The following is a 17,374-nucleotide window of genomic DNA, read 5'->3' as shown; positions in this document are numbered from 1 at the left end:
GTAAAACTTGTGAATATATCGAACAAAAAATTAGGAAAAACCTACTGACAAATAATAAACAAAAAACTAAATAGGAGATGTATAGACCAATAAAAAAAGGTAAACTAACCAGGTGAAAAAATAGAATCGCCAATTTTACAGAAACAGGGTGTTAATACAGGGGTAGAAGAAGTGCTGGTGCAGCACGGTTCAGATGTGGTAGTAATGGTGGTAAGGCTAGTGGTGGGCAAGGTGGTGCTGGTGGAAGTTTGCAGCGTGGTTTCCGAGGAGGTGGGCAGCGTGGTGGAGGAGTAGGGCGTGGAGGTGGAGGTCGTGACTGTGGTGGAGGTCGGGGCGGTGCTGGTTGATCTGCGGGTGGTGGTGGTGGTGGTGGGGCTGGTGGTGGGCAAGGCGGTGCTGCTTGGGCAATTGTCGTTAGGGCTGCAGCAGAGGACGCGGATCTTGTAGTTGAGGCACATCTTAAATTTGCCAGCCTGGTCTTCGTTCTTGCACACCAGTCCAAAGTGGACGTCGCACTGCACGACCTGTCCGATTGACTGGATGGAAACGTCGGGGTAGTCCTCCGCCCGGCACTCGATTTCCTTTGGCTGCTGACAGACTTCCTTCCCGGCGGCCCGGATGTGCTGGTAGGTTTCAAAGTCTCCCTGGCTGGGCCCCGAGGAGGGGAAGTCGACGTCGAACCATTCGCTCCAGGAGCACACTTCGGGTTCACAGGTGGTAGTGGACTGGGTGGTGGTGGTGGTGGTGGTGGAGGTCACGGCGGTGGAGGATACGGTAGGTGTCGGCGTGGGGCCGGTGGTGGTGGTGGAAGTTTGCGGCGTGGTTTCCGAGGAGGTGGGCAGCGTGGTGGAGGAGTAGGGCGTGGAGGTGGAGGTCGTGACTGTGGTGGAGGTCGGGGCGGTGCTGGTTGATCTGCGGGTGGTGGTGGTGGTGGTGGGGCTGGTGGTGGGCAAGGCGGTGCTGCTTGGGCAATTGTCGTTAGGGCTGCAGCAGAGGACGCGGATCTTGTAGTTGAGGCACATCTTAAATTTGCCAGCCTGGTCTTCGTTCTTGCACACCAGTCCAAAGTGGACGTCGCACTGCACGACCTGTCCGATTGACTGGATGGAAACGTCGGGGTAGTCCTCCGCCCGGCACTCGATTTCCTTTGGCTGCTGACAGACTTCCTTCCCGGCGGCCCGGATGTGCTGGTAGGTTTCAAAGTCTCCCTGGCTGGGCCCCGAGGAGGGGAAGTCGACGTCGAACCATTCGCTCCAGGAGCACACTTCGGGTTCACAGGTGGTAGTGGACTGGGTGGTGGTGGTGGAGGTCACGCCGGTGGAGGATACGGTAGGTGTCGGCGTGGGGCCGGTGGTGGTGGTGGAAGTTTGCGGCGTGGTTTCCGAGGAGGTGGGCAGCGTGGTGGAGGAGTAGGGCGTGGAGGTGGAGGTCGTGACTGTGGTGGAGGTCGGGGCGGTGCTGGTTGATCTGCGGGTGGTGGTGGTGGTGGGGCTGGTGGTGGGCAAGGCGGTGCTGCTTGGGCAATTGTCGTTAGGGCTGCAGCAGAGGACGCGGATCTTGTAGTTGAGGCACATCTTAAATTTGCCAGCCTGGTCTTCGTTCTTGCACACCAGTCCAAAGTGGACGTCGCACTGCACGACCTGTCCGATTGACTGGATGGAAACGTCGGGGTAGTCCTCCGCCCGGCACTCGATTTCCTTTGGCTGCTGACAGACTTCCTTCCCGGCGGCCCAGATGTGCTGGTAGGTTTCAAAGTCTCCCTGGCTGGGCCCCGAGGAGGGGAAGTCGACGTCGAACCATTCGCTCCAGGAGCACACTTCGGGTTCACAGGTGGTAGTGGACTGGGTGGTGGTGGTGGTGGTGGTGGAGGTCACGGCGGTGGAGGATACGGTAGGTGTCGGCGTGGGGCCGGTGGTGGTGGTGGAAGTTTGCGGCGTGGTTTCCGAGGAGGTGGGCAGCGTGGTGGAGGAGTAGGGCGTGGAGGTGGAGGTCGTGACTGTGGTGGAGGTCGGGGCGGTGCTGGTTGATCTGCGGGTGGTGGTGGTGGTGGTGGGGCTGGTGGTGGGCAAGGCGGTGCTGCTTGGGCAATTGTCGTTAGGGCTGCAGCAGAGGACGCGGATCTTGTAGTTGAGGCACATCTTAAATTTGCCAGCCTGGTCTTCGTTCTTGCACACCAGTCCAAAGTGGACGTCGCACTGCACGACCTGTCCGATTGACTGGATGGAAACGTCGGGGTAGTCCTCCGCCCGGCACTCGATTTCCTTTGGCTGCTGACAGACTTCCTTCCCGGCGGCCCGGATGTGCTGGTAGGTTTCAAAGTCTCCCTGGCTGGGCCCCGAGGAGGGGAAGTCGACGTCGAACCATTCGCTCCAGGAGCACACTTCGGGTTCACAGGTGGTAGTGGACTGGGTGGTGGTGGTGGTGGTGGTGGAGGTCACGGCGGTGGAGGATACGGTAGGTGTCGGCGTGGGGCCGGTGGTGGTGGTGGAAGTTTGCGGCGTGGTTTCCGAGGAGGTGGGCAGCGTGGTGGAGGAGTAGGGCGTGGAGGTGGAGGTCGTGACTGTGGTGGAGGTCGGGGCAGTGCTGGTTGATCTGCGGGTGGTGGTGGTGGTGGTGGGGCTGGTGGTGGGCAAGGCGGTGCTGCTTGGGCAATTGTCGTTAGGGCTGCAGCAGAGGACGCGGATCTTGTAGTTGAGGCACATCTTAAATTTGCCAGCCTGGTCTTCGTTCTTGCACACCAGTCCAAAGTGGACGTCGCACTGCACGACCTGTCCGATTGACTGGATGGAAACGTCGGGGTAGTCCTCCGCCCGGCACTCGATTTCCTTTGGCTGCTGACAGACTTCCTTCCCGGCGGCCCGGATGTGCTGGTAGGTTTCAAAGTCTCCCTGGCTGGGCCCCGAGGAGGGGAAGTCGACGTCGAACCATTCGCTCCAGGAGCACACTTCGGGTTCACAGGTGGTAGTGGAGTGGGTGGTGGTGGTGGTGGTGGTGGAGGTCACGCCGGTGGAGGATACGGTAGGTGTCGGCGTGGGGCCGGTGGTGGTGGTGGAAGTTTGCGGCGTGGTTTCCGAGGAGGTGGGCAGCGTGGTGGAGGAGTAGGGCGTGGAGGTGGAGGTCGTGACTGTGGTGGAGGTCGGGGCGGTGCTGGTTGATCTGCGGGTGGTGGTGGTGGTGGTGGGGCTGGTGGTGGGCAAGGCGGTGCTGCTTGGGCAATTGTCGTTAGGGCTGCAGCAGAGGACGCGGATCTTGTAGTTGAGGCACATCTTAAATTTGCCAGCCTGGTCTTCGTTCTTGCACACCAGTCCAAAGTGGACGTCGCACTGCACGACCTGTCCGATTGACTGGATGGAAACGTCGGGGTAGTCCTCCGCCCGGCACTCGATTTCCTTTGGCTGCTGACAGACTTCCTTCCCGGCGGCCCGGATGTGCTGGTAGGTTTCAAAGTCTCCCTGGCTGGGCCCCGAGGAGGGGAAGTCGACGTCGAACCATTCGCTCCAGGAGCACACTTCGGGTTCACAGGTGGTAGTGGACTGGGTGGTGGTGGTGGTGGTGGTGGAGGTCACGCCGGTGGAGGATACGGTAGGTGTCGGCGTGGGGCCGGTGGTGGTGGTGGAAGTTTGCGGCGTGGTTTCCGAGGAGGTGGGCAGCGTGGTGGAGGAGTAGGGCGTGGAGGTGGAGGTCGTGACTGTGGTGGAGGTCGGGGCGGTGCTGGTTGATCTGCGGGTGGTGGTGGTGGTGGTGGGGCTGGTGGTGGGCAAGGCGGTGCTGCTTGGGCAATTGTCGTTAGGGCTGCAGCAGAGGACGCGGATCTTGTAGTTGAGGCACATCTTAAATTTGCCAGCCTGGTCTTCGTTCTTGCACACCAGTCCAAAGTGGACGTCGCACTGCACGACCTGTCCGATTGACTGGATGGAAACGTCGGGGTAGTCCTCCGCCCGGCACTCGATTTCCTTTGGCTGCTGACAGACTTCCTTCCCGGCGGCCCGGATGTGCTGGTAGGTTTCAAAGTCTCCCTGGCTGGGCCCCGAGGAGGGGAAGTCGACGTCGAACCATTCGCTCCAGGAGCACACTTCGGGTTCACAGGTGGTAGTGGACTGGGTGGTGGTGGTGGTGGTGGTGGAGGTCACGCCGGTGGAGGATACGGTAGGTGTCGGCGTGGGGCCGGTGGTGGTGGTGGAAGTTTGCGGCGTGGTTTCCGAGGAGGTGGGCAGCGTGGTGGAGGAGTAGGGCGTGGAGGTGGAGGTCGTGACTGTGGTGGAGGTCGGGGCGGTGCTGGTTGATCTGCGGGTGGTGGTGGTGGTGGTGGGGCTGGTGGTGGGCAAGGCGGTGCTGCTTGGGCAATTGTCGTTAGGGCTGCAGCAGAGGACACGGATCTTGTAGTTGAGGCACATCTTAAATTTGCCAGCCTGGTCTTCGTTCTTGCACACCAGTCCAAAGTGGACGTCGCACTGCACGACCTGTCCGATTGACTGGATGGAAACGTCGGGGTAGTCCTCCGCCCGGCACTCGATTTCCTTTGGCTGCTGACAGACTTCCTTCCCGGCGGCCCGGATGTGCTGGTAGGTTTCAAAGTCTCCCTGGCTGGGCCCCGAGGAGGGGAAGTCGACGTCGAACCATTCGCTCCAGGAGCACACTTCGGGTTCACAGGTGGTAGTGGACTGGGTGGTGGTGGTGGTGGTGGTGGAGGTCACGGCGGTGGAGGATACGGTAGGTGTCGGCGTGGGGCCGGTGGTGGTGGTGGAAGTTTGCGGCGTGGTTTCCGAGGAGGTGGGCAGCGTGGTGGAGGAGTAGGGCGTGGAGGTGGAGGTCGTGACTGTGGTGGAGGTCGGGGCGGTGCTGGTTGATCTGCGGGTGGTGGTGGTGGTGGTGGGGCTGGTGGTGGGCAAGGCGGTGCTGCTTGGGCAATTGTCGTTAGGGCTGCAGCAGAGGACGCGGATCTTGTAGTTGAGGCACATCTTAAATTTGCCAGCCTGGTCTTCGTTCTTGCACACCAGTCCAAAGTGGACGTCGCACTGCACGACCTGTCCGATTGACTGGATGGAAACGTCGGGGTAGTCCTCCGCCCGGCACTCGATTTCCTTTGGCTGCTGACAGACTTCCTTCCCGGCGGCCCGGATGTGCTGGTAGGTTTCAAAGTCTCCCTGGCTGGGCCCCGAGGAGGGGAAGTCGACGTCGAACCATTCGCTCCAGGAGCACACTTCGGGTTCACAGGTGGTAGTGGACTGGGTGGTGGTGGTGGAGGTCACGGCGGTGGAGGATACGGTAGGTGTCGGCGTGGGGCCGGTGGTGGTGGTGGAAGTTTGCGGCGTGGTTTCCGAGGAGGTGGGCAGCGTGGTGGAGGAGTAGGGCGTGGAGGTGGAGGTCGTGACTGTGGTGGAGGTCGGGGCGGTGCTGGTTGATCTGCGGGTGGTGGTGGTGGTGGTGGGGCTGGTGGTGGGCAAGGCGGTGCTGCTTGGGCAATTGTCGTTAGGGCTGCAGCAGAGGACGCGGATCTTGTAGTTGAGGCACATCTTAAATTTGCCAGCCTGGTCTTCGTTCTTGCACACCAGTCCAAAGTGGACGTCGCACTGCACGACCTGTCCGATTGACTGGATGGAAACGTCGGGGTAGTCCTCCGCCCGGCACTCGATTTCCTTTGGCTGCTGACAGACTTCCTTCCCGGCGGCCCGGATGTGCTGGTAGGTTTCAAAGTCTCCCTGGCTGGGCCCCGAGGAGGGGAAGTCGACGTCGAACCATTCGCTCCAGGAGCACACTTCGGGTTCACAGGTGGTAGTGGACTGGGTGGTGGTGGTGGTGGTGGTGGAGGTCACGGCGGTGGAGGATACGGTAGGTGTCGGCGTGGGGCCGGTGGTGGTGGTGGAAGTTTGCGGCGTGGTTTCCGAGGAGGTGGGCAGCGTGGTGGAGGAGTAGGGCGTGGAGGTGGAGGTCGTGACTGTGGTGGAGGTCGGGGCGGTGCTGGTTGATCTGCGGGTGGTGGTGGTGGTGGTGGGGCTGGTGGTGGGCAAGGCGGTGCTGCTTGGGCAATTGTCGTTAGGGCTGCAGCAGAGGACGCGGATCTTGTAGTTGAGGCACATCTTAAATTTGCCAGCCTGGTCTTCGTTCTTGCACACCAGTCCAAAGTGGACGTCGCACTGCACGACCTGTCCGATTGACTGGATGGAAACGTCGGGGTAGTCCTCCGCCCGGCACTCGATTTCCTTTGGCTGCTGACAGACTTCCTTCCCGGCGGCCCGGATGTGCTGGTAGGTTTCAAAGTCTCCCTGGCTGGGCCCCGAGGAGGGGAAGTCGACGTCGAACCATTCGCTCCAGGAGCACACTTCGGGTTCACAGGTGGTAGTGGACTGGGTGGTGGTGGTGGAGGTCACGCCGGTGGAGGATACGGTAGGTGTCGGCGTGGGGCCGGTGGTGGTGGTGGAAGTTTGCGGCGTGGTTTCCGAGGAGGTGGGCAGCGTGGTGGAGGAGTAGGGCGTGGAGGTGGAGGTCGTGACTGTGGTGGAGGTCGGGGCGGTGCTGGTTGATCTGCGGGTGGTGGTGGTGGTGGTGGGGCTGGTGGTGGGCAAGGCGGTGCTGCTTGGGCAATTGTCGTTAGGGCTGCAGCAGAGGACGCGGATCTTGTAGTTGAGGCACATCTTAAATTTGCCAGCCTGGTCTTCGTTCTTGCACACCAGTCCAAAGTGGACGTCGCACTGCACGACCTGTCCGATTGACTGGATGGAAACGTCAGGGTAGTCCTCCGCCCGGCACTCGATTTCCTTTGGCTGCTGACAGACTTCCTTCCCGGCGGCCCGGATGTGCTGGTAGGTTTCAAAGTCTCCCTGGCTGGGCCCCGAGGAGGGGAAGTCGACGTCGAACCATTCGCTCCAGGAGCACACTTCGGGTTCACAGGTGGTAGTGGACTGGGGTGGTGGTGGTGGAGGTCACGCCGGTGGAGGATACGGTAGGTGTCGGCGTGGGGCCGGTGGTGGTGGTGGAAGTTTGCGGCGTGGTTTCCGAGGAGGTGGGCAGCGTGGTGGAGGAGTAGGGCGTGGAGGTGGAGGTCGTGACTGTGGTGGAGGTCGGGGCGGTGCTGGTTGATCTGCGGGTGGTGGTGGTGGTGGTGGGGCTGGTGGTGGGCAAGGCGGTGCTGCTTGGGCAATTGTCGTTAGGGCTGCAGCAGAGGACGCGGATCTTGTAGTTGAGGCACATCTTAAATTTGCCAGCCTGGTCTTCGTTCTTGCACACCAGTCCAAAGTGGACGTCGCACTGCACGACCTGTCCGATTGACTGGATGGAAACGTCGGGGTAGTCCTCCGCCCGGCACTCGATTTCCTTTGGCTGCTGACAGACTTCCTTCCCGGCGGCCCGGATGTGCTGGTAGGTTTCAAAGTCTCCCTGGCTGGGCCCCGAGGAGGGGAAGTCGACGTCGAACCATTCGCTCCAGGAGCACACTTCGGGTTCACAGGTGGTAGTGGACTGGGTGGTGGTGGTGGTGGTGGTGGAGGTCACGCCGGTGGAGGATACGGTAGGTGTCGGCGTGGGGCCGGTGGTGGTGGTGGAAGTTTGCGGCGTGGTTTCCGAGGAGGTGGGCAGCGTGGTGGAGGAGTAGGGCGTGGAGGTGGAGGTCGTGACTGTGGTGGAGGTCGGGGCGGTGCTGGTTGATCTGCGGGTGGTGGTGGTGGTGGTGGGGCTGGTGGTGGGCAAGGCGGTGCTGCTTGGGCAATTGTCGTTAGGGCTGCAGCAGAGGACGCGGATCTTGTAGTTGAGGCACATCTTAAATTTGCCAGCCTGGTCTTCGTTCTTGCACACCAGTCCAAAGTGGACGTCGCACTGCACGACCTGTCCGATTGACTGGATGGAAACGTCAGGGTAGTCCTCCGCCCGGCACTCGATTTCCTTTGGCTGCTGACAGACTTCCTTCCCGGCGGCCCGGATGTGCTGGTAGGTTTCAAAGTCTCCCTGGCTGGGCCCCGAGGAGGGGAAGTCGACGTCGAACCATTCGCTCCAGGAGCACACTTCGGGTTCACAGGTGGTAGTGGACTGGGTGGTGGTGGTGGAGGTCACGGCGGTGGAGGATACGGTAGGTGTCGGCGTGGGGGCCGGTGGTGGTGGTGGAAGTTTGCGGCGTGGTTTCCGAGGAGGTGGGCAGCGTGGTGGAGGAGTAGGGCGTGGAGGTGGAGGTCGTGACTGTGGTGGAGGTCGGGGCGGTGCTGGTTGATCTGCGGGTGGTGGTGGTGGTGGTGGGGGCTGGTGGTGGGCAAGGCGGTGCTGCTTGGGCAATTGTCGTTAGGGCTGCAGCAGAGGACGCGGATCTTGTAGTTGAGGCACATCTTAAATTTGCCAGCCTGGTCTTCGTTCTTGCACACCAGTCCAAAGTGGACGTCGCACTGCACGACCTGTCCGATTGACTGGATGGAAACGTCGGGGTAGTCCTCCGCCCGGCACTCGATTTCCTTTGGCTGCTGACAGACTTCCTTCCCGGCGGCCCGGATGTGCTGGTAGGTTTCAAAGTCTCCCTGGCTGGGCCCCGAGGAGGGGAAGTCGACGTCGAACCATTCGCTCCAGGAGCACACTTCGGGTTCACAGGTGGTAGTGGACTGGGTGGTGGTGGTGGAGGTCACGCCGGTGGGAGGATACGGTAGGTGTCGGCGTGGGGCCGGTGGTGGTGGTGGAAGTTTGCGGCGTGGTTTCCGAGGAGGTGGGCAGCGTGGTGGAGGAGTAGGGCGTGGAGGTGGAGGTCGTGACTGTGGTGGAGGTCGGGGCGGTGCTGGTTGATCTGCGGGTGGTGGTGGTGGTGGTGGGGCTGGTGGTGGGCAAGGCGGTGCTGCTTGGGCAATTGTCGTTAGGGCTGCAGCAGAGGACGCGGATCTTGTAGTTGAGGCACATCTTAAATTTGCCAGCCTGGTCTTCGTTCTTGCACACCAGTCCAAAGTGGACGTCGCACTGCACGACCTGTCCGATTGACTGGATGGAAACGTCGGGGGTAGTCCTCCGCCCGGCACTCGATTTCCTTTGGCTGCTGACAGACTTCCTTCCCGGCGGCCCGGATGTGCTGGTAGGTTTCAAAGTCTCCCTGGCTGGGCCCCGAGGAGGGGAAGTCGACGTCGAACCATTCGCTCCAGGAGCACACTTCGGGTTCACAGGTGGTAGTGGACTGGGTGGTGGTGGTGGTGGTGGTGGAGGTCACGCCGGTGGAGGATACGGTAGGTGTCGGCGTGGGGCCGGTGGTGGTGGTGGAAGTTTGCGGCGTGGTTTCCGAGGAGGTGGGCAGCGTGGTGGAGGAGTAGGGCGTGGAGGTGGAGGTCGTGACTGTGGTGGAGGTCGGGGCGGTGCTGGTTGATCTGCGGGTGGTGGTGGTGGTGGTGGGGCTGGTGGTGGGCAAGGCGGTGCTGCTTGGGCAATTGTCGTTAGGGCTGCAGCAGAGGACGCGGATCTTGTAGTTGAGGCACATCTTAAATTTGCCAGCCTGGTCTTCGTTCTTGCACACCAGTCCAAAGTGGACGTCGCACTGCACGACCTGTCCGATTGACTGGATGGAAACGTCGGGGGTAGTCCTCCGCCCGGCACTCGATTTCCTTTGGCTGCTGACAGACTTCCTTCCCGGCGGCCCGGATGTGCTGGTAGGTTTCAAAGTCTCCCTGGCTGGGCCCCGAGGAGGGGAAGTCGACGTCGAACCATTCGCTCCAGGAGCACACTTCGGGTTCACAGGTGGTAGTGGACTGGGTGGTGGTGGTGGTGGTGGTGGAGGTCACGCCGGTGGAGGATACGGTAGGTGTCGGCGTGGGGCCGGTGGTGGTGGTGGAAGTTTGCGGCGTGGTTTCCGAGGAGGTGGGCAGCGTGGTGGAGGAGTAGGGCGTGGAGGTGGAGGTCGTGACTGTGGTGGAGGTCGGGGCGGGTGCTGGTTGATCTGCGGGTGGTGGTGGTGGTGGTGGGGCTGGTGGTGGGCAAGGCGGTGCTGCTTGGGCAATTGTCGTTAGGGCTGCAGCAGAGGACGCGGATCTTGTAGTTGAGGCACATCTTAAATTTGCCAGCCTGGTCTTCGTTCTTGCACACCAGTCCAAAGTGGACGTCGCACTGCACGACCTGTCCGATTGACTGGATGGAAACGTCGGGGTAGTCCTCCGCCCGGCACTCGATTTCCTTTGGCTGCTGACAGACTTCCTTCCCGGCGGCCCGGATGTGCTGGTAGGTTTCAAAGTCTCCCTGGCTGGGCCCCGAGGAGGGGAAGTCGACGTCGAACCATTCGCTCCAGGAGCACACTTCGGGTTCACAGGTGGTAGTGGACTGGGTGGTGGTGGTGGAGGTCACGCCGGTGGAGGATACGGTAGGTGTCGGCGTGGGGCCGGTGGTGGTGGTGGAAGTTTGCGGCGTGGTTTCCGAGGAGGTGGGCAGCGTGGTGGAGGAGTAGGGCGTGGAGGTGGAGGTCGTGACTGTGGTGGAGGTCGGGGCGGTGCTGGTTGATCTGCGGGTGGTGGTGGTGGTGGTGGGGCTGGTGGTGGGCAAGGCGGTGCTGCTTGGGCAATTGTCGTTAGGGCTGCAGCAGAGGACGCGGATCTTGTAGTTGAGGCACATCTTAAATTTGCCAGCCTGGTCTTCGTTCTTGCACACCAGTCCAAAGTGGACGTCGCACTGCACGACCTGTCCGATTGACTGGATGGAAACGTCGGGGTAGTCCTCCGCCCGGCACTCGATTTCCTTTGGCTGCTGACAGACTTCCTTCCCGGCGGCCCGGATGTGCTGGTAGGTTTCAAAGTCTCCCTGGCTGGGCCCCGAGGAGGGGAAGTCGACGTCGAACCATTCGCTCCAGGAGCACACTTCGGGTTCACAGGTGGTAGTGGACTGGGTGGTGGTGGTGGTGGTGGTGGAGGTCACGGCGGTGGAGGATACGGTAGGTGTCGGCGTGGGGCCGGTGGTGGTGGTGGAAGTTTGCGGCGTGGTTTCCGAGGAGGTGGGCAGCATGGTGGAGGAGTAGGGCGTGGAGGTGGAGGTCGTGACTGTGGTGGAGGTCGGGGCGGTGCTGGTTGATCTGCGGGTGGTGGTGGTGGTGGTGGGGCTGGTGGTGGGCAAGGCGGTGCTGCTTGGGCAATTGTCGTTAGGGCTGCAGCAGAGGACGCGGATCTTGTAGTTGAGGCACATCTTAAATTTGCCAGCCTGGTCTTCGTTCTTGCACACCAGTCCAAAGTGGACGTCGCACTGCACGACCTGTCCGATTGACTGGATGGAAACGTCGGGGTAGTCCTCCGCCCGGCACTCGATTTCCTTTGGCTGCTGACAGACTTCCTTCCCGGCGGCCCGGATGTGCTGGTAGGTTTCAAAGTCTCCCTGGCTGGGCCCCGAGGAGGGGAAGTCGACGTCGAACCATTCGCTCCAGGAGCACACTTCGGGTTCACAGGTGGTAGTGGACTGGGTGGTGGTGGTGGAGGTCACGGCGGTGGAGGATACGGTAGGTGTCGGCGTGGGGCCGGTGGTGGTGGTGGAAGTTTGCGGCGTGGTTTCCGAGGAGGTGGGCAGCGTGGTGGAGGAGTAGGGCGTGGAGGTGGAGGTCGTGACTGTGGTGGAGGTCGGGGCGGTGCTGGTTGATCTGCGGGTGGTGGTGGTGGTGGTGGGGCTGGTGGTGGGCAAGGCGGTGCTGCTTGGGCAATTGTCGTTAGGGCTGCAGCAGAGGACGCGGATCTTGTAGTTGAGGCACATCTTAAATTTGCCAGCCTGGTCTTCGTTCTTGCACACCAGTCCAAAGTGGACGTCGCACTGCACGACCTGTCCGATTGACTGGATGGAAACGTCAGGGTAGTCCTCCGCCCGGCACTCGATTTCCTTTGGCTGCTGACAGACTTCCTTCCCGGCGGCCCGGATGTGCTGGTAGGTTTCAAAGTCTCCCTGGCTGGGCCCCGAGGAGGGGAAGTCGACGTCGAACCATTCGCTCCAGGAGCACACTTCGGGTTCACAGGTGGTAGTGGACTGGGTGGTGGTGGTGGTGGTGGTGGAGGTCACGCCGGTGGAGGATACGGTAGGTGTCGGCGTGGGGCCGGTGGTGGTGGTGGAAGTTTGCGGCGTGGTTTCCGAGGAGGTGGGCAGCGTGGTGGAGGAGTAGGGCGTGGAGGTGGAGGTCGTGACTGTGGTGGAGGTCGGGGCGGTGCTGGTTGATCTGCGGGTGGTGGTGGTGGTGGTGGGGCTGGTGGTGGGCAAGGCGGTGCTGCTTGGGCAATTGTCGTTAGGGCTGCAGCAGAGGACGCGGATCTTGTAGTTGAGGCACATCTTAAATTTGCCAGCCTGGTCTTCGTTCTTGCACACCAGTCCAAAGTGGACGTCGCACTGCACGACCTGTCCGATTGACTGGATGGAAACGTCGGGGTAGTCCTCCGCCCGGCACTCGATTTCCTTTGGCTGCTGACAGACTTCCTTCCCGGCGGCCCGGATGTGCTGGTAGGTTTCAAAGTCTCCCTGGCTGGGCCCCGAGGAGGGGAAGTCGACGTCGAACCATTCGCTCCAGGAGCACACTTCGGGTTCACAGGTGGTAGTGGACTGGGTGGTGGTGGTGGAGGTCACGGCGGTGGAGGATACGGTAGGTGTCGGCGTGGGGCCGGTGGTGGTGGTGGAAGTTTGCGGCGTGGTTTCCGAGGAGGTGGGCAGCGTGGTGGAGGAGTAGGGCGTGGAGGTGGAGGTCGTGACTGTGGTGGAGGTCGGGGCGGTGCTGGTTGATCTGCGGGTGGTGGTGGTGGTGGTGGGGCTGGTGGTGGGCAAGGCGGTGCTGCTTGGGCAATTGTCGTTAGGGCTGCAGCAGAGGACGCGGATCTTGTAGTTGAGGCACATCTTAAATTTGCCAGCCTGGTCTTCGTTCTTGCACACCAGTCCAAAGTGGACGTCGCACTGCACGACCTGTCCGATTGACTGGATGGAAACGTCGGGGTAGTCCTCCGCCCGGCACTCGATTTCCTTTGGCTGCTGACAGACTTCCTTCCCGGCGGCCCGGATGTGCTGGTAGGTTTCAAAGTCTCCCTGGCTGGGCCCCGAGGAGGGGAAGTCGACGTCGAACCATTCGCTCCAGGAGCACACTTCGGGTTCACAGGTGGTAGTGGACTGGGTGGTGGTGGTGGAGGTCACGGCGGTGGAGGATACGGTAGGTGTCGGCGTGGGGCCGGTGGTGGTGGTGGAAGTTTGCGGCGTGGTTTCCGAGGAGGTGGGCAGCGTGGTGGAGGAGTAGGGCGTGGAGGTGGAGGTCGTGACTGTGGTGGAGGTCGGGGCGGTGCTGGTTGATCTGCGGGTGGTGGTGGTGGTGGTGGGGCTGGTGGTGGGCAAGGCGGTGCTGCTTGGGCAATTGTCGTTAGGGCTGCAGCAGAGGACGCGGATCTTGTAGTTGAGGCACATCTTAAATTTGCCAGCCTGGTCTTCGTTCTTGCACACCAGTCCAAAGTGGACGTCGCACTGCACGACCTGTCCGATTGACTGGATGGAAACGTCAGGGTAGTCCTCCGCCCGGCACTCGATTTCCTTTGGCTGCTGACAGACTTCCTTCCCGGCGGCCCGGATGTGCTGGTAGGTTTCAAAGTCTCCCTGGCTGGGCCCCGAGGAGGGGAAGTCGACGTCGAACCATTCGCTCCAGGAGCACACTTCGGGTTCACAGGTGGTAGTGGACTGGGTGGTGGTGGTGGTGGTGGTGGAGGTCACGCCGGTGGAGGATACGGTAGGTGTCGGCGTGGGGCCGGTGGTGGTGGTGGAAGTTTGCGGCGTGGTTTCCGAGGAGGTGGGCAGCGTGGTGGAGGAGTAGGGCGTGGAGGTGGAGGTCGTGACTGTGGTGGAGGTCGGGGCGGTGCTGGTTGATCTGCGGGTGGTGGTGGTGGTGGTGGGGCTGGTGGTGGGCAAGGCGGTGCTGCTTGGGCAATTGTCGTTAGGGCTGCAGCAGAGGACGCGGATCTTGTAGTTGAGGCACATCTTAAATTTGCCAGCCTGGTCTTCGTTCTTGCACACCAGTCCAAAGTGGACGTCGCACTGCACGACCTGTCCGATTGACTGGATGGAAACGTCGGGGTAGTCCTCCGCCCGGCACTCGATTTCCTTTGGCTGCTGACAGACTTCCTTCCCGGCGGCCCGGATGTGCTGGTAGGTTTCAAAGTCTCCCTGGCTGGGCCCCGAGGAGGGGAAGTCGACGTCGAACCATTCGCTCCAGGAGCACACTTCGGGTTCACAGGTGGTAGTGGACTGGGTGGTGGTGGTGGAGGTCACGGCGGTGGAGGATACGGTAGGTGTCGGCGTGGGGCCGGTGGTGGTGGTGGAAGTTTGCGGCGTGGTTTCCGAGGAGGTGGGCAGCGTGGTGGAGGAGTAGGGCGTGGAGGTGGAGGTCGTGACTGTGGTGGAGGTCGGGGCGGTGCTGGTTGATCTGCGGGTGGTGGTGGTGGTGGGGCTGGTGGTGGGCAAGGCGGTGCTGCTTGGGCAATTGTCGTTAGGGCTGCAGCAGAGGACGCGGATCTTGTAGTTGAGGCACATCTTAAATTTGCCAGCCTGGTCTTCGTTCTTGCACACCAGTCCAAAGTGGACGTCGCACTGCACGACCTGTCCGATTGACTGGATGGAAACGTCAGGGTAGTCCTCCGCCCGGCACTCGATTTCCTTTGGCTGCTGACAGACTTCCTTCCCGGCGGCCCGGATGTGCTGGTAGGTTTCAAAGTCTCCCTGGCTGGGCCCCGAGGAGGGGAAGTCGACGTCGAACCATTCGCTCCAGGAGCACACTTCGGGTTCACAGGTGGTAGTGGACTGGGTGGTGGTGGTGGAGGTCACGCCGGTGGAGGATACGGTAGGTGTCGGCGTGGGGCCGGTGGTGGTGGTGGAAGTTTGCGGCGTGGTTTCCGAGGAGGTGGGCAGCGTGGTGGAGGAGTAGGGCGTGGAGGTGGAGGTCGTGACTGTGGTGGAGGTCGGGGCGGTGCTGGTTGATCTGCGGGTGGTGGTGGTGGTGGGGCTGGTGGTGGGCAAGGCGGTGCTGCTTGGGCAATTGTCGTTAGGGCTGCAGCAGAGGACGCGGATCTTGTAGTTGAGGCACATCTTAAATTTGCCAGCCTGGTCTTCGTTCTTGCACACCAGTCCAAAGTGGACGTCGCACTGCACGACCTGTCCGATTGACTGGATGGAAACGTCGGGGTAGTCCTCCGCCCGGCACTCGATTTCCTTTGGCTGCTGACAGACTTCCTTCCCGGCGGCCCGGATGTGCTGGTAGGTTTCAAAGTCTCCCTGGCTGGGCCCCGAGGAGGGGAAGTCGACGTCGAACCATTCGCTCCAGGAGCACACTTCGGGTTCACAGGTGGTAGTGGACTGGGTGGTGGTGGTGGTGGTGGTGGAGGTCACGCCGGTGGAGGATACGGTAGGTGTCGGCGTGGGGCCGGTGGTGGTGGTGGAAGTTTGCGGCGTGGTTTCCGAGGAGGTGGGCAGCGTGGTGGAGGAGTAGGGCGTGGAGGTGGAGGTCGTGACTGTGGTGGAGGTCGGGGCGGTGCTGGTTGATCTGCGGGTGGTGGTGGTGGTGGGGCTGGTGGTGGGCAAGGCGGTGCTGCTTGGGCAATTGTCGTTAGGGCTGCAGCAGAGGACGCGGATCTTGTAGTTGAGGCACATCTTAAATTTGCCAGCCTGGTCTTCGTTCTTGCACACCAGTCCAAAGTGGACGTCGCACTGCACGACCTGTCCGATTGACTGGATGGAAACGTCGGGGTAGTCCTCCGCCCGGCACTCGATTTCCTTTGGCTGCTGACAGACTTCCTTCCCGGCGGCCCGGATGTGCTGGTAGGTTTCAAAGTCTCCCTGGCTGGGCCCCGAGGAGGGGAAGTCGACGTCGAACCATTCGCTCCAGGAGCACACTTCGGGTTCACAGGTGGTAGTGGACTGGGTGGTGGTGGTGGTGGTGGTGGAGGTCACGGCGGTGGAGGATACGGTAGGTGTCGGCATGGGGCTTGTGGGTTTTGTGGTCTTTGTTTGAGTTTGGGTGTGTGTCGTAGGTGGTGATGTAGTTCTTACATGAATATGTTCTGTTTTTGGTGGAGTTGTTGGTAGTGGAGTTGTCTTATGTTTGGTTTCTAAGTGTGGTGTTGTCGTTAGTTCTATGGGTGATATGGTTGAAGTTTTTGAAATAATCCAGGTTGTTTTTGGTTTTTCTGTAGTTTTATGGGGCGCTGTAGTTGTCTCGCATGGTACTGTTACATTTGTGCAGCATTTAAATCTTATTTCATAGTTATAGCAGATGGGTGGTAGTTGGTCTTTATTGTAGCATATCAAGCCTTCTTCTGTATTACATGTTATGTGTTGCTCCAGAAGGGGATATGGTGTATTAGGGAACCTTACTGCTCTGCATTCGACAGCTTTTCTATTATCACAAACTTTATATCCCTCTTTTTTTATTTTTTCAATTGTATCAAAATCTCCATCATTGTATCCCGACCCTGGATAGCTGACATCATACCACATTGTCCAGTAACATTCTTCTTTAATGCAAAGAGGAATTGTGGAAGAAGTGGTGACAGGTCTTGTAATTTCAGTTGTGCTTGGGGCTGTTTCTTTAGTAGCTGAAGGTGTGAATGTTGTACTTTCAGAAGTTGTAGTAACTGGTGATGGTCTAGTGCTAGGAAATGATGTAGTTTCTGTGCTTTTAGCTGCAGCTGTGATTGGTGTTGATGTGCTGAAATGTGTTGTGGAAGAGCATGGTACAAAAATACAGCATAAGATTCTGATTTCATAGTTGTTGCACATTGTTGAATTTTGGTCTTTGTTGTAACATATGAGGCCAGCTGTTGTACTGCATTCTACTTTTTGGCCAAGGTCTTTCAGTGGTATATTAGGGAATTTCTCTGCTCTGCACTGAACAGCCCGTGGAGCTTTACAGACTTCATAACCTTTAGCTCTCAAATCATCAAATGTTTCAAAATCTCCACCATCGTAGCCAGGGGTTTGCATACTCCCATCATACCATTCTGACCACTGACAGACTTCATAAACACATACTGATGTAGTTGGTGACACTGTAAAAGAGAAAAAGAAGAGACCACAAAACTTAAAATAAATTCCTGTAGATATTCTTTTTATTATATTAAATGGGCTGAAAATTCTCCTAAGGTCATTTGCTGCCATTGTGAACCTGTAGTGCATCAGTTTAGTGTACTTAAGTAATATGAAGTAGAACAGAAAATCCATCACCCAGCAATTTAATGTACTGATGTGCTTAGACCTGTCACTTGTCAAGTGAATGTTAATTACCTTTTACAAAGTGCTGAAATAAGTCTCTGGCTTAATTTATACACATTGGGGGTAAAAAAAAACCCTCTCATTTTTTTACATTTCAATCAGTGTGATTGCTTAGTTTGTGTCTTGAGTCAATATTTACTAGTCTCTCTGGAATGTCAAAACCTGATTCAAATCCAGTGGA

General features: G+C 59.7%; 1 protein-coding gene across 1 annotated transcript in view; it reads right to left on the bottom strand.

The window, feature by feature from the left end:
* Positions 1 to 17,374, bottom strand: part of LOC115352081 (mucin-5AC-like) — a 51,311-nt gene that overhangs the window by 12,802 nt on the left and 21,135 nt on the right. The window contains 5 exon segments of the mRNA XM_041129342.1: positions 110 to 6,897; positions 6,899 to 8,247; positions 8,325 to 8,827; positions 8,902 to 9,660; positions 9,747 to 16,970. Coding sequence (XP_040985276.1) covers positions 110 to 6,897; positions 6,899 to 8,247; positions 8,325 to 8,827; positions 8,902 to 9,660; positions 9,747 to 16,970 — 16,623 coding nt within the window.

This window comes from Aquila chrysaetos, chromosome 16 (assembly GCF_900496995.4).
Source record: "Aquila chrysaetos chrysaetos chromosome 16, bAquChr1.4, whole genome shotgun sequence".
Lineage (NCBI taxonomy): Eukaryota > Metazoa > Chordata > Aves > Accipitriformes > Accipitridae > Aquila > Aquila chrysaetos.
Note: the sequence above shows the minus strand (reverse complement) of the source record. Positions and strands in the feature narration are given on the sequence as shown.